At 35.7% G+C, this 25,630-nt stretch overlaps 1 protein-coding gene across 1 annotated transcript in view; it reads left to right on the top strand.

Annotated features, from left to right (window-relative positions):
- The window catches only part of baiap2l1b (BAR/IMD domain containing adaptor protein 2 like 1b), a 74,051-nt gene that overhangs the window by 30,826 nt on the left and 17,595 nt on the right, over window positions 1-25,630 (top strand). Inside the window, exons 9-12 of the mRNA XM_058769970.1 lie at window positions 665-799; window positions 17,142-17,294; window positions 17,411-17,566; window positions 17,660-17,765. Of these exons, the coding sequence (XP_058625953.1) occupies window positions 665-799; window positions 17,142-17,294; window positions 17,411-17,566; window positions 17,660-17,765 (550 nt within the window). The remainder of the gene's footprint in view (window positions 1-664; window positions 800-17,141; window positions 17,295-17,410; window positions 17,567-17,659; window positions 17,766-25,630) is intronic.

Raw genomic sequence — 25,630 nt, 5'->3', positions numbered from 1 at the left:
TTAAGAACATCTTAATTTATACAAACTAAATTGAAAACAGTGGTAAACAGCAGTATCATCTGTCTTTTTTTGTTTGGTGGTGGTTGTTGTTGTTGTTGACAACAAATCATGTGAAATGCCCTGCAGGGTCTTTGAGGAACACTTGTGGTTACGAATATGTGAATTGTTTCTTTTGTTCTGGCCTCATTTGCAAAAATGAATCAGACTTCCCAGTGTTAGAGAGACGCAGGGAGTATATTTGCATTTGATTGTTGCCTCTGCATTCTCAGTTATAAGGCTGTGCATTACAATGTGACCTAAAAAGCAACAGTGATCTATAGCGCAATGTCACACTACAATGCTGCTAGTTGGAAAACATAGCTGCTAACAGGAAAAGCTTGATTATTTTGAAAAACACTATTGTCACGCCACTGAAACATTTAGTTAGTTGTGTCATTACTTCGTTCCCAATGCTGGTGTCCGTTTATGATTCTTTACAGACTGGGAAATGTGCCTAAAATGGCATTATCTTCAGAGATTGGAAGTGAAAATCAGACTCATGTCACACTTATCTTTCCTGTCTACATCTAGCACAGAAGTCAGTGGAACTCATCTCTGCACTGATACACTGTGCATGTATGAACACGACTTCTCATGTCACTGACCGAATACTGTCTGTCCACAGGCCACGTTTAAGAGATATCAGACCGAACACAAGATGAAGCAGGACTCGCTGGAGAGATCGCAGACAGACCTGAAGAAACTCAGAAGGAAAAGTCAAGGAAAGAACGCTTCGAAGTATGAGAGTAAAGAGAATGAGGTATGTGGGTTTGTACCACACATACTGTATATACCTACACATGCTCATGTTTTTATTTACAGTTAAAAAATAATTCTGTTTATAATAGAAAACAATTTAAACTATAAAATAAAAATGAGTGGCAGACATTTAGGCCAAAGTGGGTGAAGATAAAAACCTTTGTTCTTATATTTTAATAAAAAAGATAAAATAATGACAAAGATACATGTTACAAATACACATAATATATAAATTATAGATTTTTCATGTACCGTAGGTGTATTTAGCAGGAGCATTCAAGAAATTGAATGAACAAATATAAAAATAAAACACTTCACTGTGTAAATTATACAGTGATTCTTGTTAAACCCACTGTATTAAAGTTCCTCAGTCAAGAGCAGTGAGTGATTTTTCTCTTTGTGTTTTGTTGTTTTATTTACATTTAAAGGGATAATTCACCCAAAATCATAATTTAAATCATTTACTCACTCTAAAGTTGTTTTAAAGCTGAATGAGTTTATTTCTTCTGTTGAACATAAGTTATTTTGAAGAATGTGGGTAACCAAACAGTTGCTGGTCCCCTTTGACTTCTATAGTACTATTATTTATTTATTATTTTTTTCTTTTTTTTTTCTTTTTTTTTTCTTTCTTTCTTCTCTTCCTACTATTGAAGACAATAGGGACCAGCAACTGTTTGGTTACCCACATTCTTCAAAATATCATCTTTTGTGTTCAGCACAAGAAAGAAATTAATACAGGTTTGGGACAAAGTGAGAGTGAGTAAATAATGACAGAATTAAAATTTTGGGGTGAACTATCCCTTTAACCCTTTGACGCGTTACAAACATAATCTGACAACATGTTTTATTGATATCATATACAGATTGTGTAGATAACTTTAAAGTTTACTCTGCTCTTCTCCCAGTTTAACCGGAGACTTACTTTAACGTGTTTCGGGAGGAGAGGATGAATTTAAGTGTTGTAAATCCCACAGCTCAGATTCAGCGCGAACAAACATGGCGGCGCCCATCACCCGGTATAGATCAACTAACACGGGCATTATAAAAATATTTAAACTACCAAATACATTTACTTGCACATTTCAGAATTGGAATATCAGATATTTCATAATATAGTGAGTGTGATTTTGAATATTAATAATCAAAAAAGGAAAAACAAAATAAAAGCATGTGTCATTCAGCGCTATTGTGGCTGCGGTGTGTCACATGACAAGTATGACGCATCGCCATGGAAACAATAAGGCTATACATTCTAAAATAATGGTCGCCTAAAAAAAATCACTCGCATATGCGACCAATCTTCACTCTGGGCGACTAAATGATGTCTAATATTAGCCAATGGCTAATAAATTCTCAGATTTTACTCGCCAGTGTGTGAGCTGGAGGCCAAGTATTAGTTTAGCACAGATATATTTTCACTCTCTGAGCGCTTCAGAGCTTCACTCTCCGTCAGGCGATCTGTGCTGTTTTTCATTCATCTCACTGGATGCGGCGCGCATCTGTGTTTGACGTCCCGTGAACTCTAGGTGCATGACTCGCTTTGGTGAGAGCAGAGAGTCTTACATAACAAGCAGAATTGACACGCTACATGTAAACGATATTCTTTGTTGTATTTTCCTGTCAAAATAACAGTTCCTTTTGGATTTTTTCAGCTTTTAAGAACTGCCGGGTTTTCCGTTAGTGGGCGGAACTAATGCGCAAATGGCAATCTCATTAGCTGGCGCTCACCTATTATCGTCCCTGTTTTGATTTCAGCAAATTAGTTCGAGTGAACGCGCACAATTAATATTCATCCAGCAGCTGGATTTTTTTTTTTTTTTTTTTTTTTACAGAAATACTGAATGACCAAAAAAAGCACCACCACCAGTCCTAAATTCTGTTAAAATGTCTATGCATTCATACATGGTTACTAAGTTTTAATTCTAATTACTAAAGTTCTATGATTAAATAATACTTGATTATCATAATGTCATATTATAATGCTTGACTGACTGATGTTAAGAGTGTACTTTCAGATATTTAAAAAGCTGTACCATTTTACAAACATATACAGTAGGCCTAGTATTATCAGTCTGGCGAGTAAACTAAAGAATTTACTAGCCAATGGCGATTCAATTGCCAAGGTGTCCATAGAGGGTTGTGCTATTAGTCTGCTGTCACTTTAAAACCTGCACGCATCTAATATACAGTCAACTGTTTACTTTCACTTTAGACATAACCAACTGTGTTTATATGTAAACCTTGGGTGTTTTTGACGGTATGCGCAATCAGACACGAAAGATAGCTTAGTCCAGTAATCAGGTGCTGTTTGACAGGCTTTTTAGTGTGCATGCTTCAGGTGTCAAATCACATGTCAGAACAGCATGTATATTAAATGTTTAACCAGCAAGGAGTTAAAGCACATGTTAATGTACTTTTGTGATTGCGAATAAGTGCAGTGTCACATGAGAGTAACTCTAAAGCGGAGTTAACATTTGATGTGACTGTACAGTCATGGCCAAAAATATCAGCACCCTTGGTAAATATGATCAAAGGCGGCTGTGAAAATTAATCTGCATTGTTAATCCTTTTGATCTTTTATTTAAGAAATTCACAAAAATCTAACCTTTCATCGGATAATAAGAATTTAAAACGGGGGGCAGTATCATTATGAAATAAATGTTTTTCTCTAATACACATTGGCCACAATTAACGGCACCCTTTTATTCAATACTTTTTGAAACCTCCATTTGCCAGTTTAACAGCTCAATGTTCTCCTATAATGCCTGATGAGGTTAAAGAACACCTGACAAGAGATCAGAGACCATTCCTTCATCCAGAATCACTCCAGACCCTTTAGACTCACAGCTCCATGTTGGTGCTTCTTCTCTTCAGTTCACCACTCATTTTCTACAGGGCCCATTTTTGTGTTATTTTTGAGGTTTGTGTTTGGATTATTGTACAGTTAGACGATCCAAACATGGCCCATTATAAGATTTCTAACAGAGTCAGTCACTTATTGATTTTTTTTTATCTGTTGGTATTTGATAGAATCCATGATGTCCAGGACCTCCAGCAGAAATATAGGCCCACAACATCAAAATTACAGCAGTAGATTTCATTGTACACATGGGATGCTTTTTATCCCTGTGTTCACCAAACTCATCTTGAGTGTTTGCTGCTAAAAAGCTCATTTTTTTTTAGTTTCATCTGACCATAAGAAGCCAGTCCCATTTGAAGTTCCAGTCGTGTCTGATAACTGAATATGCTGGATTGTTTTTGGATGAGCTTGGAGAATTTTTCATGAAACCCTCCCAAACAACATGTGGTGATGTAGGTGCTGTTTGACCATTTTTATTAAAGTTTTCTGACCCCGAGACTCAACTATTTTTTGCAGTTCTCCAGCTGTGGTCCTTGGAGAGTCTTTAGCCACTCAAACTCTCCTCCTCACCGTGCATTAGGACGATATAGACACACGTCCTCTTCCAGGCAGTTTCATAACCTTTTATGTTGATTGGAAATTCTTAATTATTGCCCTGATGGTGGAAAAGGGAATTTTCACTGCTCTAGCTCTTTTCTTAAAGCCACTTCACTAATTTGTTATATTTTGCTGCACATCAGAATTATATTCTTTGGTTTTTCTCATTGTGATGGATGATTAAGGGAGTTTGGGCTTTGTTTTCCCTCCTATTTATATTTCTGTGAAACCGGAAGCCATGGCTGGATAATTTCATGTTCATAATCACTCTGGACTGCTCAAAATTGTGAATATGAATGGGAATATAAACATTTATTTCATAATATTTCCCCCCATTTTAAATTCTTATTATCCAATGAAAGATTAGATTTTTGTGAATTTAAATAAAAGATCAAAAGGATTAACAATGCAGATTAATTTTCACAGCCGCCTTTGATCATATTTACCAAGGGTGCCCAGGGCTCGCTAAATCGCTAGCCCGACATCCCGGGTCTATTGTGTTTTCCAGTCGGGCTACCAAAATGTATCACTGCCTGCCCGACGGGCTCCTTAAATACAGATCTCCCGCGGGTCCTTAAAAACTCTTAAAGTGAGTTGTATCAAACTTAAGACCATAAAAAGTTTGAAATACGTTAAAGGGTATAAGAAATGTCTTAATTATAATTTCAAGAGGTTTTACAGTTGGGGACGGAAAGACATGAGTCGCGAGATATGGCAGGATTAAACTTCAAAAGGTAATGATGTCATTGAATAAATATGAGCGCTGCACGTTTCAAGTCAAAACGCGGCGCGGATGTCTTTATGTGAATGTCTCTGAAGGGAACCGACTGTCCGTGTGGTTGGCATTTTAATTTCACCTATAATTCCTGATAAAGCAGCATTTATGAGCGCAAAGCTGCTTGTGTTTCCGGGGAAACCGCAATATCTCAGTGCTCGTAAAGCGCCACCTCGTGGCAGAGAATGAATTTGCATTTCCAAATAGCCTTTCTTACTGTTTATGCTCAGATCAATGCAAATATCAACTCATGTTTTTACGCAGCAAACACATGGTTGTAAATGAGAAAGAAGTTAATGTGCCTTCTAAAAATCTAAACAATTAAGACAGTAATATTTATACGTTTTAAATTAACATAATTTATATGCTTGATTTATCCCTTTTCATAAAAACGGTCTATAGCCTGAAACACTTGTATAAGATTTTTGTTTTGTTTGAACAGTAAATCATGTAATTTTATGGCTCATTCTGTGTTCATTTTACTTGTGCAGCTCTTAAAAAGGGTCATAAATTTCCTGTAAATAGTGAAATAAAATTCCTTCCTTCATATTTGTTGATATTTGTGTATTGAAAATATTTTTGATTGACATTTAAACTCCTATCTGATTTTCAATATTTAAAAAAAAAAAAAGGTAATTTTTTAATTTGGGCTAGTTAAATTAATTTTCGGGCTACCAAAATCCGAAGAGTACCTGCCCGAAGGGCTACCAGGGATTTTTAAATTTTGCGAGCCCTGGTGCTGATATTTTTAGCCATGACTATATATTGCGTTGTACAGCACAATACTACGATATTTCTTCAAAGTAGATCATAGAGACATTTTAATTGTCCACAATCAAAAATTGTAATATCGCGCACTTTTTTTTCTTTTTAAACAAATGGTGTATAAAAACATATTTAAAGTATGTATTTATTTTATGGTTGGAACAAGGATGTCACATGTACCTGTACTTTGGAACCATGTCAATACTAAAATGATTTAACGATAACAGTGTTTATACCATTTCAACTTGTATGCAGACTTCCTTTGAGTGCTTGTATCCATAAACATCATGAAGAGCATTCACACCCTGTAAAAATATGGTTGTGCATGAATGGTCAGACACACTTTTTATTTAAACTTCCCACCTATAGAAGCATTGTTGTAGTTAGTGAGCTTGCAACAAAAAGGTTTGTCAAAACGCAATCTGCATTAGGCCTTATAAAGGCTGCTCGATTAATCTGTGCTTTCAGTGTCAGTGTGGCTTGGTTTGCAGTAAATATTGCTCCACAAACTCTGCATCTGCTCTGAGTTTGGCTTGCGTTAATTTGCAACATGCGCCAACAGTCATACCATATTTATAATGAGAAGCACTTACAAAGAGAAGCTTTAAGGGCTCCCTGCTGTTTTCCTTCAAAATTAGAGGTCAGTGGTTCAAGGTTTGAAATGTAAGAAATTAAGACGGCCATTAATATTAGTATTGTAATTTTCCAGTTATAATGTAAAGCAAAATTATTTTCTTAATTTTTTTTACAGTGAAATATTAAAGGTGCTAAATTTCTTTTGATTTAGTAACGTTTATATTTCTATTTAATAATAATCCTGAATTAATAAAGAATTAGTAGTGTATAGCCAGATTTGTTTAAAATCACAAAAATATTATTTAATATTTCTATGTATATTCAATAGTATGTTTATGATCGATCATCATAAAATATTGGTATCATATCAGCCCTTTCTGGAATGTGGTACTGACCAATCAGGATGCAGGAACTGTTCGCTTTTATAGATCTATTTTAATTGTAGCAGTGTGCTGTAAATCCACCCTGCCACATAGCTGAATATCTATCACTGGATGATATCAGATGCAGGCTTGTGTTCATATGCAACATGTTCATAAAGGAGTAGTCGCTGTCTTGTAATATTGAAGGAGGGTGAAACCTCACACAAACACAAGCACCTCCATAGACTTTCTTCTGTTGTGGTGGATCCATCTCTGTATAAATAAAGTCCGCTAGCAAACAACTGTACATGAAATCCGAGCCTAATCTTCTGATCCAAAAATGACAGGCACGTTTATTCTTCATAACCATCTCATGGTTATGACTCTCTGCATACAGGCTGTTCATCAGGGTAGCCTGCGGAGATTAATTGCTTTTCTCTGTGTGTTTGCACCCTGATGGCTAATGTCTCACCTCACTGTGGAATTTACTGACATTTACTTTCTGCCTCTCTCTCTCACCCGCCGATGATGAATGGAGGTGTCAGTCACGGCGGTGTCTGCGATAAGAGACATACTTCTTCCCTTTGTTCCTGACAGCACATCATTGACATCCTGACATTTCACTGCTCCTGTGGTCCTCGTAATCAGTCTCTGCTGATCTCGACAAGCTTTTGGTGTCATTTCACACCAAATAAACTCCTCGTTTAATCTGAGAAAGGTTGAACGGCTTTTTGATAGTGTAGTTTTACTAGTTTGTTTTGTCTTTTTAATTGCGTTGAATTTGACAAGTTGAAAGAAGTGTCGATTTAGAAATGTTTATTTTATACAATACTGAAAGATTTGAAGGTTTTGAGTTGTAAGCTGTTTTTAAAAGAAATTATGCTCACCAAGGCTGCATTTGTTTGATCAAAAATACAGTAAAAACTGCAGTATTGTGAAATATTATTGTAATTTACAATAACTGTTTTCTGTTTTAAAATATTTTCAAATTTAATTTATTTCTGTGATGCAAAACTGAATTTTGAGCATCATTACTCCAGTCTTCAGTGTCACATGATCCTTCAGAAATCAGTCTGATATACTGATTTGCTGCTCAAGAATGTTTTTTTTATTAATATCAGTGTTGAAAACATGCTGCTTAATATTTTTGTGGAAAGAACGGCATTTATTTAAGTCTTTACTGTAACTTTTGGTAAATTCAAAGTTTCCTCACTCAAAAGTATTTCATATATATATATATATATATATAGAGAGAGAGAGAGAGAGCACTCAAAAAGACAGTAATACTGTGAAATTGTTTTATCATTTAAAATAATAGATTTGTATTATTTTTATTTTAAATAAATGCTGTTCTTTTTATTTATTAATTAAATAATCCTGAAAAAAATATCACAGATTCCAAAAAATATATATTGAGCAGAACAACTGTTTCCAACATTGATAATAGATCAGCATATTTGAATGATTATTGAAGGATCATGTGACACTGAAGACTGGAGTAATGGCTTATGAAAATTCAGATTTGCATCACAGAAATAAATTAGATTTTAAAGTATATTAAACTAGAAAACCATTATTTTAAATGGCTATAATTTTTCACAATAATACTGTATTTTCAGCATTTCTAATCAAATAAATTCAGCCTTGATGAGCATAAGAAACTTGTTTAAAAAACATTATCAATCTTACAGACCCCACACTTTTGAACAGGCTAGTTTGCCTAATATATTTATGTTGACTGTTTTTATGCTTATTAGAGTATCATGTTGTTCATTTAGCAACATGTTAATGTCCGACTATTGGAATCAGTTGTGAGGCGTGTTGCTGTTAAAATCATTCACAGATGAGGTTATGATGGTTATGAAGACAGCATGGCCGCTCACTAGGGTTTAGAACAGATCTATTGTGTATCCCGCGTGCATCTGTCTTCTTAAGGTTTTCCCATTTAGGCAGGAATGGAGTATTTCTCTTCTCCTCCATGTGCGGCATGTCCTCTGTTTCTTTTACCTTTCTTCACAGGAGGAGAATGAAGGTGTCCATAGCAACAGACTTTATCACGGGTCTGTGATGATAAACAGGACAAATAGCACTCTTACGCCCCTGTCTATCTCCCGTGGTTCCATCACAGCACTCTGGGACGTGTTCGCCTGGACAGATAGGCTGGTGCTTTTAACTCTGTGTGTGTGTGTGTTCATCTGTAATGTTACAGAAAATGCTGCTGTTATCTCCACTGACCAGACTGTGTGTCTGTGTGCCAGCCAGACAGTGTATGTAAGAGAAAGCCCCTCATGTGTCCTCAATGTGTGCGTGTTTTGTTTTTAATCTGCCTACTTCACACACACAACTACATCTTTTCAAATTAACTAGTATGTGTTTAGGAAATGCTTTATATTTCAGCTGGTCACATCCGCTAAAAGAGACACCGAGCAGACATGTTTCTCTAATTTGATTTAAAGCGCTTCCATTAAAAATATTAAAGCAAAAAGAGTATTTGAAAGCTATAAAAAGCAGGATTAGTTGATTGTCGGACACCATTCTGGCCCTGCCCAGGTTTATTTGTGGATTGTGTTGGTCTGTTTAAACACACATGATTCAGACTGACTGGAATATGCTGGCACACAAAAGAGGAAGTGGATTAAAATCCGTCATAAGGACCATGGGTCTTTCCCTCCCCATAATGATGAGGGGTTGCCCCTGGGCGAGCGTCACCCTGCCCCTTCCTGCACCACCAGCCTTGATTGTTTTCATTTGCCATTTATAGCAGTACCTGTGCTTGAAAAACAAGAGAATAACAGGCTGGCCCTTCCTCTTCATTAACAATTGATCCAGAGGTTTACTGCAGACAGGAAATGTTGTGCCAGGTGTGGTGTGTAGATTACGGTCTTGTGTAGAATATTTGATAGTTTTGACCTTGAGTCACCTGATGAAAAATGAAGGGGAGTTATAGACAAATGATGATTTTGATTGAAACGTTTTGATTTTCTACTATACTTTGGGCCTCATCTGCTAAACTTTCACACACAAAAAATCAACATATGGACTTCATAAACATTTGATTTGTGTAATGTTGTTGCCACATCCTACTACTTTAGTTCTGGCCTTGTGTTTTTAGAAGTCCTAGAGGTGACCTTTTGCCTATATACTAAATGTTATATTATGTTTCCTAATAGGTTGTTTACCTTGAGGTTAGTGACTTTTTATACCAAGTCACCTGTTTTTCACAGAATCTAGGCCAACTGTCCCAGGTTCTCAAATGTCAAACCATTTTTAAAAAGTTTTTAAAAACATTTATTTACAATACACTACTGTTCAGAAGTTTGGGGTCAGTAGTTCTTAATTTTTTTAAGAAATTGTGTAGATTTTTATTGTTGTTGTTCATAGACGCATTAAATTGTTAAAAAATGACAGTAAAGACATTTGTTACAAAATATCAAATAAATGTTTCCACAACAATATGAAGCAGCACAACTGTTTTCAACACTGATGATAATAATTAGGGTTGGATATCGTCGGATATCGTGTCCGTGGATTTTTTATTTTTTTTTCGATACCGGTGCCAAATCGATACTTTTAAAACTGCACCGGTGCCTGAACCGATACAAAAAAAATTTAAATGTATTTTTAATTTTTTTTTAATTACCAATTAATAATTGGATTGGCCATTAGCACTAAACACATGATTTTTTCATTCATACTGGATGCCAGAGGGTGCCCTTGCCACAAAAAAAATCCACATATCCAGTCACAGAAGTAGCGGAATTCATGAAGCTCCGGGAAATCCTGAATATGGACAAAGGCATTGCTATAGCTGTAACTTAGTAAACAGAAGATATAAACGTTTTGAATGATAAAACAAATACAATAAACACTCAACTACGACAATGTATAGTTTATCTGTTATTCAAGCCATCTCTGGTATTTTCATAATTAAGTATATTTATAATCCATTGCTAATTGATGTATTAGTAGCCTATGGAATATTTTCTGCCTCATTCTGTGACAAGAAGCTACATCAGATCACAAAAGGAACCATTTAACTGGTGTTGTGGACTAAAAAGGTTATAATGTTCTCTTGTTGGACAACAGGTTTAAAAACGTGAATACAAGAGAATTTTAGCTTTAGGCATTTTAATTTAAGCATGTTTAGCTTAGCTAGTTAATGGAGGGTTACCTGCTGCCGTCAGAGCAAGTGTAATCTCTGCATTCACGTGCTCCTCGGATGCTCTTGTTTCCCGAGTTGTGCTTTTAAGTCGGAATGTGAAAACGGCACACTCCCATTACTACAAAGATTTGTTGGACTTGTATTAGAGCTTTCCGACTTGAGTTCACGTGCATTTTCTCAGTCAGGAAATTATTTTTCACGTGCGGTTCCGGTGATGATGCTTATTGCGTTCGTTTCGGAGAAACAAAGGACAAATATTTCAATCGATCGTTCAGGCATGGCTCCGAAATCTGTGTTCTGATTCGGTTCTAGTACATACCGGTTACATGCCATATTGGTACCGGGTTTCGATACCCAACCCTAATAATAATGTTTATAAATGTTTCTTGAGCATCAAATCAGCATATTAGGATGAATTCTGAAGGATCATGTGACACTGAAGACTGGAGTAATGATGCTGAAAATTCTGCTTTCATCACAGGAATAAATTACAATTTACAATATATTGCAATGTATTATAATAATATTTCACAAAATTACTGTTTTGTTTTTTTTTAATGTGTATTTGTTTTAATGTAATAAATGCAGCCTTATACCAACCAGTAAGTTGTTGCTCACATATAAAAGACTTTTTTCTGCAAGGTCTGTACCACCTGATTTAAAATACGAATGTGACCCTGGACCACAAAACCAGTCATAAGGGTCAATTTTTCAAAATTGAGATTTATACATCATCTGAAAGCTGAATAAATAAGCTTTCCATTGATGTATGGTTTAAGATATTACAAAATTTGGCCGAGATACAACTATTTGAAAATCTGGAATCTTGAGGGTGCAAAAAAATCTAAATATTGAGAAAATCACCTTTAAAGTTGTCCAAATGAAGTTCTCAGCAATGCATATTACTAATCAAAAATTAGGTTTTGATATATTTACAGTAGGAAATTTACAAAATATCTTCATGGAACATGATTTTTACTTAATATCCTGATGATTTTTGGCATAAAAGGAAAAAGCAATAATTTTGACCCATACAATGTATTTTTGGCTATTGCTATAAATATACCCCAGCCACTTAAGACTGGTTTTGTGGTCCGGGGTCACACACACGTGTATATTCAACTCAATTCAAGTTTATTTGTATATCGCTTTTTACGATACAAATCATTGCAAAGCTGCTTTACAGGAAATTAAGTTTCTGCAATATATTTATATTGTAGAAACTTAATATATTTAACTTATGGCAAAATTTGGTAATTCTGTATGTTGTCTGAGGGTTGGCATCCTCTGAGCTCCTCTGAGGGGTTGGCATCATCTCTTCTCAGGTGTTTGGTCATCTCAGATCATTTAAGGGTTGGATCCAGACTGAAGCTTCTGTAATTCCGTGGCAGAAACAGAAAAACAAATAGAGACATAACTAGCGTAGCTGCTGTTCCATCCAAGCAAAAATAATTTGTTCAACCCAAGCTAAATAATAATGTGTGTTTGATCAGATATAACTGCAGTAGAAGATTACACGATGCATTATGCGAATGCTTGGCTAAAGAGATTTAAACAGAGAGAGTGTGTCTGAACCCCGAACGTTATCAGGAAGGCTATTCCAGAGTTTGGGAGCCAAATGTGAAAAAGCTCTACCTCCTTTAGTGGACTTCGCTTTCCTAGGCACTACCAAAAGTCCAGAGTTTTGCGACCTTAGGGAGCGGGTTGGATTGTAGCGTGGTAGAAGACTAGTTAGGTATGCAGGTGCTAAACCATTTAGGGCCTTATAGGCAAGTAATAATATTTTGTAACTGATACGAAACTTAATAGGTAGGCAGTGCAGAGACTGTAAAATTGAGGTAATCTGATCATGTTTTCTTGACCTGGTAAGGACTCTAGCCACTGCATTTTGGACTACCTGTAGCTTGTTTATTGACGATGCAGGACAACCAGATAGCAGTGCATCACAATAGTCCAGTCTAGAGGTCATGAATACATGAACTAGCTTTTCTGCATCTGAAACAAGTAACATGTTTCGTAGCTTGACAATGTTTCTAAGATGGAAGAATGCTGTTTTTGTAACATTGGAAATATGATTTTCAAAAGACAAGTTGCTGTCTAATATAACACCCAGATTTTTGACTGTAGAGGAAGTAACAAACAGTACATCCGTCTAGTTGCAAATTGTAATCCAAGAGATTCTGTGTACTTTTTTTTTTTTTTTTTTTGGTCCAATAAGTAATATCTCTGTCTTATCTGAATTTAATAGGAGAAAATTATTGGTCATCCAATCTTTAAAATTTTAACACACTTTGTTAGCTTCATTTAGAAGTTTCATCTGGTCTTGTTGAGATGTATAGTTGAGTATCATCAGCATAACAATGGAAACTAATCCCGTATTTTCTAATAATATTACCAAGGGGCAACATGTATATTGAAAATAGCAGAGGACCTAGGACAGATCCTTGTGGTACTCCATACTTTGCTGGTGATAATTGAGATTACTCCCCATTTAAATAAACAAAGTGCTTAAACTGACAGGTAGGATCTGAACCATCTTAAAGCCTGCCCTTGAATAACTGTATAGCTTTGTAATCAATCAGAGTATGTCATGATCTATAGTATATATTTAAGAACCTTAATTTGCATATTTTAATCAGAATTTAAATGTAAATGGGTGCAGTCACCAACAAAATATTTATTATGTGTTATGTAGTTATCGCAGTTTCGTTTTGATCAGTGGAATGAATCATAAAAAGTCAGCCTATTCACCTAATAAATTCCTTTGTAATTTTGACCTTTGATGCAGTTATCTTTAGTATGCTGGGAGAAGCTTTAGGTAAGATGCCCAAACGTTATTAGTAAAAAGTAGCATCATTGAATCACACTTCAGTATCCTGTTTCACCAGTCTAATGTATGTAGATGGAGTGATTTTAAAAAAAGAAATGCGCAGACAAAAGACCGAAAGCTCAAAGTTGAGTGAAAGCAAAACCATTGTGACTAGTAACACCAAAAGCCAAATTTACTCTTTTCCATGACAACCAGTGAGGGAAGGAGAGAGGGATGTGGTGTGTTCTTTGGCTTTCATTCATCAGTGAGATCACAGTGTGATCTGTGAGGAGCGGAGATCTGATGAAACCCATTGTGAGATGAATGCTCCCTTACGTCACCTGCATTATGCTAGCGCGAGGGTGTGTCCGTGTGAATATACCTGCATGCAACTGCTTAACATGTGTGGCGTAATGAAACCACACAGTGAGGAACAGACCAAAAGTCAAGTCATTATTCACTGTAAATCAGCAGTAGCCCTCAAATTTCAGTCACGCTTGTGCACATTCAAACTTGTCGACTTCTTCACAACTCAAATTTCAACCTGTAGTTGTCAGGCCTTTCCCTTGGCAATTCCACGTTGACGTCATAATTATAAAAGCTGATAGCTGAGACTGTACTGTGATCTTTAACCATTATCGTTCATTGTACATGCTGAACAATATTAAACAATTTAAGTTTAACACGCAGTTTATTAAAAGTTTAACAAAAATTATATGTGTAAGGCTCTATGAAATATAGGGATGCACGATATTAGAATTTTGCCAATATCCCGATGATTTTCAAATCATTTTGGCGAATACCGGTATATATTTCCCTTTGTTTTGAAACAACACCAAGTCTCTACTGTGTGGAAATTGTAAGCAAATTATTTTTAATTTTGGTTAGTTTTGAGCAAAAACTTGTTTGTTAGGAGTAATAAACATTATTAAAGTTCTTTTTTAATAAGAGTACATTGAAAGCCTTGAAAATATCTGTAGTAAAATCAATCTCTGCTGTTTTTTTTTGTTTGTTTGTTTGTTTTTCCTCAGACAGATGCAGTTGAAACCTTAACCTTATTCCGGCCGATTTTTCCGGAAGTGCGCCCGCATGCACACTACATTGTAATCATTCGCGAACATGTAATTTGTGTGGAAGACATTCGGCACAAGCACAACAGACACATAAAAACGGATACCAAGAAGCGAACAGCCATTTCCGGCGCTCGCTGAAGTTGCGCTTCAAAAAGCTAAATGCTGATGTCAGTACCATCTATGTTTCTATTGAATGTAGTTACTGCGCAGTTACTGCCTTTAATTTCGGATGGTTACAGTTATTGCTTTCAATAGCCAAAAGCCAGTTTGGCCTGTTACATACCAAACAGGTTTTTTTTTTTAAATAAACATCTTGCTTATGTATTCTTTCATTCTTTCTTCTTTGTTGCTTAAAGAAAAAAAAATCGGAAATCTGAATTGGCCAGTTTGCCTGTAAAAAAAAAAAAAGAAAATCTGTATCGGAATCGACCATGAAAAATCATGACCGGAGCATCACTAATTTAATTTACAAGTGTCATGTTTGTCATTTTTATTCATGTAAATACTGCGATACTGCTTTATTTATTCAGAAACACAAGTATCTTAACCTCTTAACTGTCACCGCCCCCCCTGTGGGACGCCTACGTTTACTTCACTATTTTACAATTAAATCCTAATCCAATCATGACAAACTATATATCGTTGGAAAGGTCTAAGACTCCTAAATAGGTATTTTACCACTTGTTTGGTTAAATTATGTAGGAAAAGTAATAGATTCATTTATGACAAGAACATAACAGGAGTTCTGACCTTTGTCACAGAAAGTCGTCTTTTTTGCCTTTTTCTCTATCACGCTTTAGAAATCATAAGAAATTATATATCAGTTGAAAACTTAATCTGAAAGTTCATCCTTTGAAACCCATTTTAAAATCAGACATTGCATTGCATTGAAATGGTACATCAAAATCATGTTACAAAAATGTTTTCATTCATGAATTCTAAAAATTTAAGTTTGGATAGTGCACTATAATGTCTGTTCAAAACTGTGAGTGACAGTTAAGGGGTTAATAATATTTGTGTATTTTACTTTTATTTTATTACAAGTAGGCCAACAGTGCCCCCTAAGTAAATAAAATGCCCTACCTAATGGCCATTAGGACCTGGGGGAGATTGCTGCTGCTGCTGCTGCTGCTGCTGCTGCTACTGCACGTGCTAGAAACTGTTGAATCTCTTGCACACTGGATGTCTTCTGTACATGCATTCTCAAATTAAATGCGGCGATGCAAAACAGTGAATCTAATCATCATTCAGGCAAAAGTTTGCTTCAAGAATGAACACACTGCTGACGTTATCTTTTCACTATCACACCCTGAGTAAATCCGTCTTATCGGCAAGGCATATTGGCATATTTTATTTCTAAATCGGCTGATGCCGATGTTTACATTTAAGCCTTTATCGGCTGATTCCGATAAAGTTCAGATAATATCGTGCATCCCTAATGAAATATGTTTTCTTAAATTCCATTTTATTTTTACCAATTTCTGTTTTCCATGAATGGTTTCATTAATCTATCAATTAATTAATATTTAATTGATTGAAAAAATATTTATATTTATATATATTTATAATTTATTTTATTTTTTCCAGAAATACTGTGGTGTATATTTACATTTTTCTGCTAAACAAATTCTGGTAAATAATTTTCTGGTAAATATACCTTTTAAAAATAATGTTTTAATATTTTTAGTAGTAGTAGTATCATTACATTAAGTAATATTTCTGTCAGTTTCTTCAAACCATACCTGTTTTTTTGTTTTGTTTTGTTTTCAAAAGAAAAAGTAAAATGGTCATGAAGTGAGTCTCAGGGCAGTTCCAGAGATTATATCCATGTGTTCATGTACTCATATATTGAGGCGGCAGAGTCTGAAAACACTGCGAGTGTCACGCATGCTTCAGTATGTGTGTAGTAAACAAAACCCCATTCATTCACACAGAGACACGCACAACATGCAGGATTCATTCATTTAAATAGTATTTTTGCGGCTTAATATTCACAGGCACTAGTCCATATCGCATTTTTAATTTAGGTGTACTGACCTAATTTTGAGGTATCCATCCAAAATTTGGCAAGTTCCGTGACATTCCGCGTAATACAGAAAAATCAATTTTTGACTGGATTCCGCGATTTCATCCGCGTTTTCCACATCGTGGAAATTATAGGGCTCTAACTATCTGGAGATATAATTGCAGCTCCTTTAACACTTGCTTCTGTCACAACGCCTGACATTCAATCTGACGGGTCACTTTGTTCCTTTATAATGCTTTTATAAGTTCACACCGAAAAAGGGATGTCATCTTCACAAAGCCATGAACACGCTGCTTATCGAACTGCTGATAAGAGCCCTTCTTCTCTTTTCTCTGCAGTGTCTTGAGACTCTCACTCACCGTCAGATGGACATGCAGAAGTTCATCGCTGATGGCTGCCGGGAGGCTCTGCTGGAGGAGAAGAGGCGCTTCTGCTTCCTGGTGGACAAGCACTGCACCTTCTCCTATCAGATCTCTAATTTCCATGACAAGGTTTGTGAGCAAAAATGCACACTGTTTGCCATTTCATCACGAGAGGAGGAGACCTTCACGATTACAGCTCTCTCAACAGTTAAACTGCTGCGTCAAATACTTTCTTGTTCTTGAAGGCTCGGGAACTTCTGACGGAGAACCTGTCCACCTGGCAGGACAAATGCGGTGACGCTACCAATGTCCCCGATAGTATAATGTCCATGATTGAAGGTCTACGCACTCCAGTGTCAAACACTCCACAGGCGTCTCCAGCCCTTCAGCGCCACAGCAGAGTGAGGAGGACACCAGCTCCTGCACTACACAATGAGTCCTTGGGGCCTGTTGTGTTCATGAATTGCTTACCTGCGTTTTCTTTACTTGTACAGGCCAACTCAGACGCTATGATTCCAGCACCTCCAGCACCGCCTCAGACCAGTCCCCTGGCCAACATGTTCAATCAAGAGTCCTCCAGGAGAGAGGAGAGAGAGTCTGGTAGGACCTTATTTATTATGTGGATTTATTCTACCAGTCTAACCTCGTAATCTAACACGATTAATCTAAAGGTTAAAATTTGGCGTTTTTGCTTTCCTAAAACACATTCCTGATTTATTGTGCATGACTCTATATTGTTTCAATAGTTAAATGGCTATTTAGTCATTGTTGAAGACTGCGGTTGTAGGTGACGCAGGAATTGCAACCTTTTTAATGTAATTTAGTTAATGTCATAGTTCATGTAATTTTAATACCAGTTGAGTTACAGATATCAGCAATTATAGCTTTAATAGATAATATACTATATATATATATATATATATATATATATATATATATATAATAGATTAATAATATTAAATATAGAATAATAGACCTTTTGGGGTTATTATTTTGTTATTTATACATTATTATAGTACTTATTAAAAAATGTTAATTAGCTTTTTTATGTTTTTTTAGTTGTTTTTTAGTAATTTTGTCATTTTTATTATTACTTTTTATTATTTTTTATTTTATTTTTTTGAATATTTTGCATTTTATTTTATTTATTTTAAACAGTTTTTTTTTTAAATATTAGTGGCCAAGCCATCATTTCTAATTAGTTTTCAGTTAATACACAAAGCCGTAGTTCACTGACAAGCTACGTTAAACCGCGTTCATAATCGAAGGCGATTCAATTATGAACGCGATATTGCCGGGCTTGTCAGTGAACTACAGCTCTGTGTATTAACTGCCGCTCCATCTGAAAGCAGGTGATGGCAATTTACTGCTAATCACGAAACCGGCTTTACTGACGAGATGCGCATGATAATCGAATTCGATTAATTGTACAGCCCTACTTGACCTATGGAAGGATTTTCCGGACTATTTTCAAAAGCAATTGCAAATTGTATTTTCAATTGCGTTTTCCACATGTGTGCGCATAAATCGGGACATAATCCAAATGCAATTGCAAATCTTGCATTACCGTTTGAATTTTTTTGCGAACGCACAGTGACTGCCACATTTCAAATGAAAAAGCAAAGTCCATTTGCAACTGTATTTCCCATGTCTTACCAGTTATGAGCCTGTCATATTTAAATAGCAATATTAATTACCACATTTGCCTTTTCACTTTCTCTGCGTTGTGCATGTAACCTGCCAAAACTCAAATGAAATCGCAATTCCTTTTGCATTTGAATTTCCGATGTCTACACGGAAAGCTGTCAATCAACGTGAGGGGGTGGGACTATACTAGGGGGGCGTGTTTGTATTGGGAGGTGACGTCACTCACAGACGACCGTGCTGAACGCTTTGATTAATGGAGGTAATCGGTGAAGGCTCCGCTAAAGGCAGCTGTCAGTCAGTTCGTACCTGTGTGAACGAATGGACAACCTTCTTGGCACAATACATAATTCTGTCTTTTTTACCCCAAATGTTATCCCTAACAGCGGGAGCAACAACGGTACGCACAATAGGTCAATATTCACTGTTAACGAAACGCTTTTCACCTGTCTCAACATCTCTCACTGCTTCTCTCACTCCGATTGACGCAAATGAGTAAACAGACAGTGCAATTCTACACTTATGGTTTCCTACACATGTAGGAAATGCAAAAGATTAATCTACAACACTGTACAACATCACTGAACTAAATTATACCATATGCAAATCACATTTCTTATTAATATATATTTATTAACAATAAAGATTAAAAATTTTAAAGATGCACATTACCAAATACGTCGTTGTAACAAACTGTGAGTCGTGCAGCAGTAATAACGTAACAAAAACATATACAATTTCAAGCAAAATTATCATATTTATTCAAGCATTTAACATTTATAAGTTTAATTAAATGTCAGTAATGAACTGACATGTTCCAGAGACCTACGATCACGAAGGTCCTCTTTCCCAAACGCATACAGTAAGATTTAGTTGATACAGTATCAACTCCCCATCAGTAGTTCTATACTGCCACCTGCTGGCGCAGTTGTGTAACTTAGAGAACACGTTTTGTTATGTTGAGTTCGTGAGAAAAATAAGTCGTGATAACTAGAAAACAACTTTTGTTATGTCGAGATCAGGAGAAAACAAGAAGGGAAAAAAATAAATAAAAATGCATGGCCGCTTAGAACTTCCGTAGTAATGGAGAGTGCATCACCTCAAGATCTTTTACTGTTTGCACTCCGATTGAGGCACATAAACAAACAGTGCAAATCTGCACGTATTTACCTATTTGCCACCTATATCTTATTCCTATCTTATAATAGAGCACCTGCCTCAAGATCTCTCAGTCTGTTTACACTCCAATTGATGCACGTAACAAAACAGAAAATGCTGCTACTCTACTCTGCCTGCCCTAGATGCGTCTTTACACCAACGATCTAGGCCCAGCTGTCACAGAACATGCCACAGCCAAAATGAATTAATATAAAAAATCGTGTGCATCAATCTCAGTGTCGGGTGGCTGTACACAGTGAGAGATCTTGAGACTTGCGCGACGCTTTGGTGCCACGGCCCACGTGCTCCATAACGGATTAAAACTGTTAAAATGTGAAATAATATACACAAGGTGGAAAATGGGTAAATAAATATAGATTGGCACTGTTTTTTTTTTTTTTTTTTTTTTTCAAACAGTAAAAAATATTGAGCCAGGTGTGATGCTCTCTTTTACAGATTAAAAGAAAGGAATAAAATGTACTGTAATAATTAAGTGTAGAATTGCACTGTCTGTTTACTCATTTGTGTCAGTCGGAGTGAGAGAAGCAGTGAGAGATGTTAAGACAGGTGTAATAGTGAATATTGACCTATTGTGCGTACCGTTGTTGCTCCTGCTGTTAGCAGGGTATAATCGCTGCATTTGGGGTAAAAAAGACAGAATTATGTATGTCGGATGGTTCGTCACGATACGATACAATATCGATTCTCATACCCAGATATACGATATTTGTCGATACCTCAAAAAATTTTACGATTCGATACAGGAGTATATTGTTTGATATTTCGATATTATGATATTGTATACCTATTTTAAACAACCATCTACATTTTTATTAACTCACAAATGCAACCAAAATATATAACATGAACATTGAAATTTTCACACCCTGTACCTCAATTGGGACATTCACAACAAAAAAAGAAAAAAAACAAAATAAATAAAGAAAATAAGCAATTGGAAAAAACAATTCTGGCTGCTATAGGCTCAGTGCTAAAAATCTTTTCTACAGATAACCAAATTACAAGCAATAGCAGAAAATAAATACAATAGAACAAAGACACAAGTTCAGTAAACAGTGCTTTTCAGGTTTTTCTGCTCGGCCTAAAAGAAATTTTCAGGTATGCTACAGAAATGTAATAATCAAACGTAAAATAACTCTATAGTCTTCACAGTATAAATTAAATATAGATTAATAATTGTTGATGTTACAAAGGTTATTTAGTCAGGAGCAGTGAGCACTTTTTCTTTGAGAGCGTTTGCTTTCACTTTAAGAACGAAAGCACAGATTTAATATAGGCTACTGATACACATGCGTTTTCTTTCTCAACTGTTTACATTAAGACATATGCCTAACCGACTGTGTTTACTAGGATATTCGCCAAAACACGCATTTTGATGTAATTTTGTCTGTATTTACTCATCCATGCACAAAAAAGCGGAAGAGAGCTCAATTTAGTACTCACGCGGTGTAGACATGGCAGTCTGTGTGAGTGCGCTTCAGATGTGTGCGCAGAAAACTTCTCACACAGCGCTCTACTGTTCCACAAACAATCCCGAGAGTCTTTTATATTGACAATTCATTTTTGCAATGCAGAGGAAACAGAAGTTGCATCTGAATGGCATTTAGATGCTTTTACACACTGTTTAATGCAGCTCAGGACATGTAATGCTTTAACCTGCAGTTACAAATGCATAAATAATGTTTTGATATTTTAAACAAAGTTGACAACTGATGTTTGAAATTTATAAAAAAATGAAAAGATACTTTAAATGTGAAATTAAAACTGCCAGCAGGTGACAGCAAGTCACTGTTACTAAGTGAGTCATTGCGATTGAACAGAATAATTTAACGGTTGATTAATTCAGGAACGAAACAGTCATGTTCTTCAGACGCAAAACAGTGCGGCTGTGTTTGGAATTATTTGGCGAAATGGAGCAAAAGCAGGAAATATGCTGTCTAAAACGCAAGTCTCTTTATTAACATCTTGCTGCCACCTACTGGCGGTTTTCATTTCACATTTAAAGTATCTTGATTTTTTAAAAATAATTTTAAACATCAGTTTTCAACGTTTATGTTTCAAATATCAAAACATTATTTATGCATTCGTAACTGCAGGTTAGCATTCTATGTCCCTCTGAGCTGCATTAAACAGTGTGTAAATACATCTAAATGCCACTTCAGATGCATTGCAAAGATCAATTTTGTTGATACGGATTTCATTTGCTTGGTAACAGCCCAAATGCAAGAATTTGAAGATAATGCACACTTTTAGAAAAAAAACGGCTTAAAGGTAAAAATGTCCATAACTTATTTTCAAAAGATTAATTTCTATCATTGCTGTGAACTGACCATACAGAATATGAAGAATATCAAAAAAATTCAGGAGTCAGCTGTCCATGGTAATCTTTAAGATACCAGCACAATAACACACTCAGCAAAATATCGTCTAATTATCGTTATTAATAAAATCCCAGAAAATATCAAGATATAATTTTTTGTCAATATCGCGCACCCCCAATTCATGTTATTTAATTTATATAATAATTTATTGATAATGATTGTTTAAATCAGTATAATAAATAAAATTAACAATTTTTTTCTTAAAAATGGTTTAAAGGCTGAAATGTAAAGTTGATCATTTTATACAACTTTTTGTTTTTGTGAAAACTTGTATCTGAATTGTAAATTATGCTTTTTACTAGGCTTGCTGCGATAGACTGTGTTGGCGGTGATACTGGTGATAAGCCGCAACACCGGTTACGTCACTTGCCCACCGCGGCACCGTCCCCCACCATCGTTTTGATTTTTTTTTTTATAGTAATAAAAATCATTTAGTTCAGTTAGAGGACACTACAATTAAAACTGAACGTGGCTGCTCAATGCAGCGCGCCGAACGAACGACAGTCGCGCATCACAGATCAGATTTAATTTATCATGTGAGGAGGATGCAATTATTTGTTCCTCATTCTTTACTGATTTTTAGTTTTGTAAATCTATTTAAACTTTGTGTAAGTTATTCGTTATTTTATATTAGTCATAATAGCATGGTGTATTTTTATTCGTTTTGCTAATAAAAGTTCCGTGTTCTACGTTGTATTTTGTTGTTGCTTGAATTGAATTCAAGCAATGCCGAATTGCCGCTCATTTAAAAGTGAAATTAAAATGCTTACGGTGCTTTTTCAAACTAACCTATTTAAAAGTGAGGGAAAGAGGGAAAACTCAAACGAATTAAAAGCAAAAAACTGCTTGACGCCGAATTGCCGCTAATTTTAAAGTGAATGTAAAACGCGCACGGAGCTTATAGGCTATTTAAAACCGAAGGAAAGCGAGGAAAAGAGGGAAAACTCAAACGCCTATAAGCCATGGTGATGGTATTACCGATGTTGTCACACGTCGATTACCCGGTGGGAAAATTTCCTCACCGTCACAACCCTACTTTTTACAGTAATTTTACAGTTTAATATGGTACTATAGACATTGCCCTACCCCGCTAATATGGTATTAATTTTATTTGTGCAGGTCTTAAAAAAGGTCTTAAGTCCTGCAGAAACCCTGACCATAAAAATAACATGTAGCCCATCTGAATTATATAACATTTAGTCGATCCATCTTACATCCGCTGTAAGCTTTTCTTTTCTTTTGTTTTCACTCGCGATCTTTACAGCACACATTACATTACGTATTTCATGGCACACTCGTTTTATGCGTATTTGGTGCCACCTATTGTTGTGGGTGTACATTTATTTATTTATTTATATATATATACATGCATACATGCATACATACATACAGGTGCTGGTCATATAATTAGAATATCATCAAAAAGTTGATTTTTTTTTTTTTCACTAATTCCATTCAAAAAGTGAAATGACCATTGACACGTTGCACAAGGAGGGCAAGACACAAAAGGTCATTGCAAAAGAGGCTGGCTGTTCACAGAGCTCTGTGTCCAAGCACATTAATAGAGAGGCGAAGGGAAGGAAAAGATGTGGTAGAAAAAAGTGTACAAGCAATAGGGATAACCGCACCCTGGAGAGGATTGTGAAACAAAACCCATTCAAAAATGTGGGGGAGATTCACAAAGAGTGGGCTGCCGTTAAAATGAATTTGCGTTAACACGTTAACTTTGACAGCACTTATATAAGTTTAAGTTAAGTTAACAACTTTATTAATCCCACAAGGGGCAATTCAAGTAGGGCAGCAGCATCATACAGCAGACACAAAACATCACACAGACAGTACAAAAAGTAAATACGTAAAAATTAAAAATAAATAAAAACATAACCCAACATGCTTCATAAATAAATTCATTAAAAAACTTTATATCTATTAGATGAGCATTTAATGCTGCTAAATCTTCTTCCAGAGGGCAGTACTTCAAAGTAAACCTTTAAGGGATGAGAGTCATCTCCCGTGATACTCGAGTTTTCCTTCGCATTTGTTGCTCATAGAATTCTGCTAGACTCCGCAAAGGAACACCAATGATTTTTGAGCAAATCCTAACTAAGGTCTGCAAACGATTCTTATTCCTAAGAGGGAGTGATGAGTACCAGCATAAAAAAGAATAACTCAAGATACTCTCGATAAAGGTAGTATAAAAAGTTCTCAGTATCTTTTTTTTTTTGTACACAGAAAGCGTTCAATTTCCTAAGAACATACATTCTTTGATTCACTTTCTTAATAATGACCTCTGTGTTCTGCTGGAACTTTAAAGTAGTATCAAATATAGTTCCAAGATACTTATACTCCTGTACCCTTTCAACTTCTTTTCCATAAAAGTACACAGGTTTCACCTTTGAAGCATTTTTCCTAAAATCAATTACCATCTCTTTCGTTTTACTAATATTCAGTTGTAGTTCAGCTTTTTTGCACCACTCAAAGAACTCATTATGATCATTACTGTCATCACATTCTGCACTAGTCAACAAGGATAGAAAAACTGTCATCAGCATATTTAACTACATGACAGTTATCCTTAGTGCTGCGACATTCATTTGTGTAAAGTATAAAGAAAATTGAAGACCGTACACAGCCCTGAGGAGATCCAATTGACGTAACCAGTGTATCTGACAGCACTCCATTCAACATGACTCTTTGCTGCCTACATGTCAAAAAATCTAAAATCCATAAAACCAGTCCATGACTTACATCAAATTCACATATGAGTTTCTTTGCTAAAATTACAGGATTCATTGTGTTGAACGCAGAAGAGAAATCAACAAACAACATTCTAGCAAATGTACCTCCCTTCTCTAAATATTGATGTATGGTATTTAAGAGGAAAAGCTTTGCATCATCCACACCTCTTCTAGTGCGATATGCAAACTGCAAAGAATCTAACTTATGACCTGTTACTGTGATAAGTTGTGACTTAACTTCCCTCTCTAAGGCTTTCATGGCTAAAGAAGTTAATGCAATGGGCCGAAAATCATTTAAAGAATGAGACTTTTCTTGCTTAGGAATAGGTATTATATTAGACGTTTTCCATAAGCCAGGAACTACAGCTTGGTCCAGGGATGCCTGAAACGGAGAGTAAAACACAACACTGAGCTGCTCTGCACAGTATTTTAGTGTTCTCCCACAGATACCGTCTGGACCAGGCGCTTTATTAACAGGTGTAGCTTTCAGCTGCTTTATTACATTGAAAGGATGCAAATTCAA

This window comes from Onychostoma macrolepis, chromosome 03 (assembly GCF_012432095.1).
Source record: "Onychostoma macrolepis isolate SWU-2019 chromosome 03, ASM1243209v1, whole genome shotgun sequence".
Classification (NCBI taxonomy): Eukaryota; Metazoa; Chordata; class Actinopteri; order Cypriniformes; family Cyprinidae; genus Onychostoma; species Onychostoma macrolepis.
This window is presented reverse-complemented; position numbering and strand designations above follow the sequence as displayed.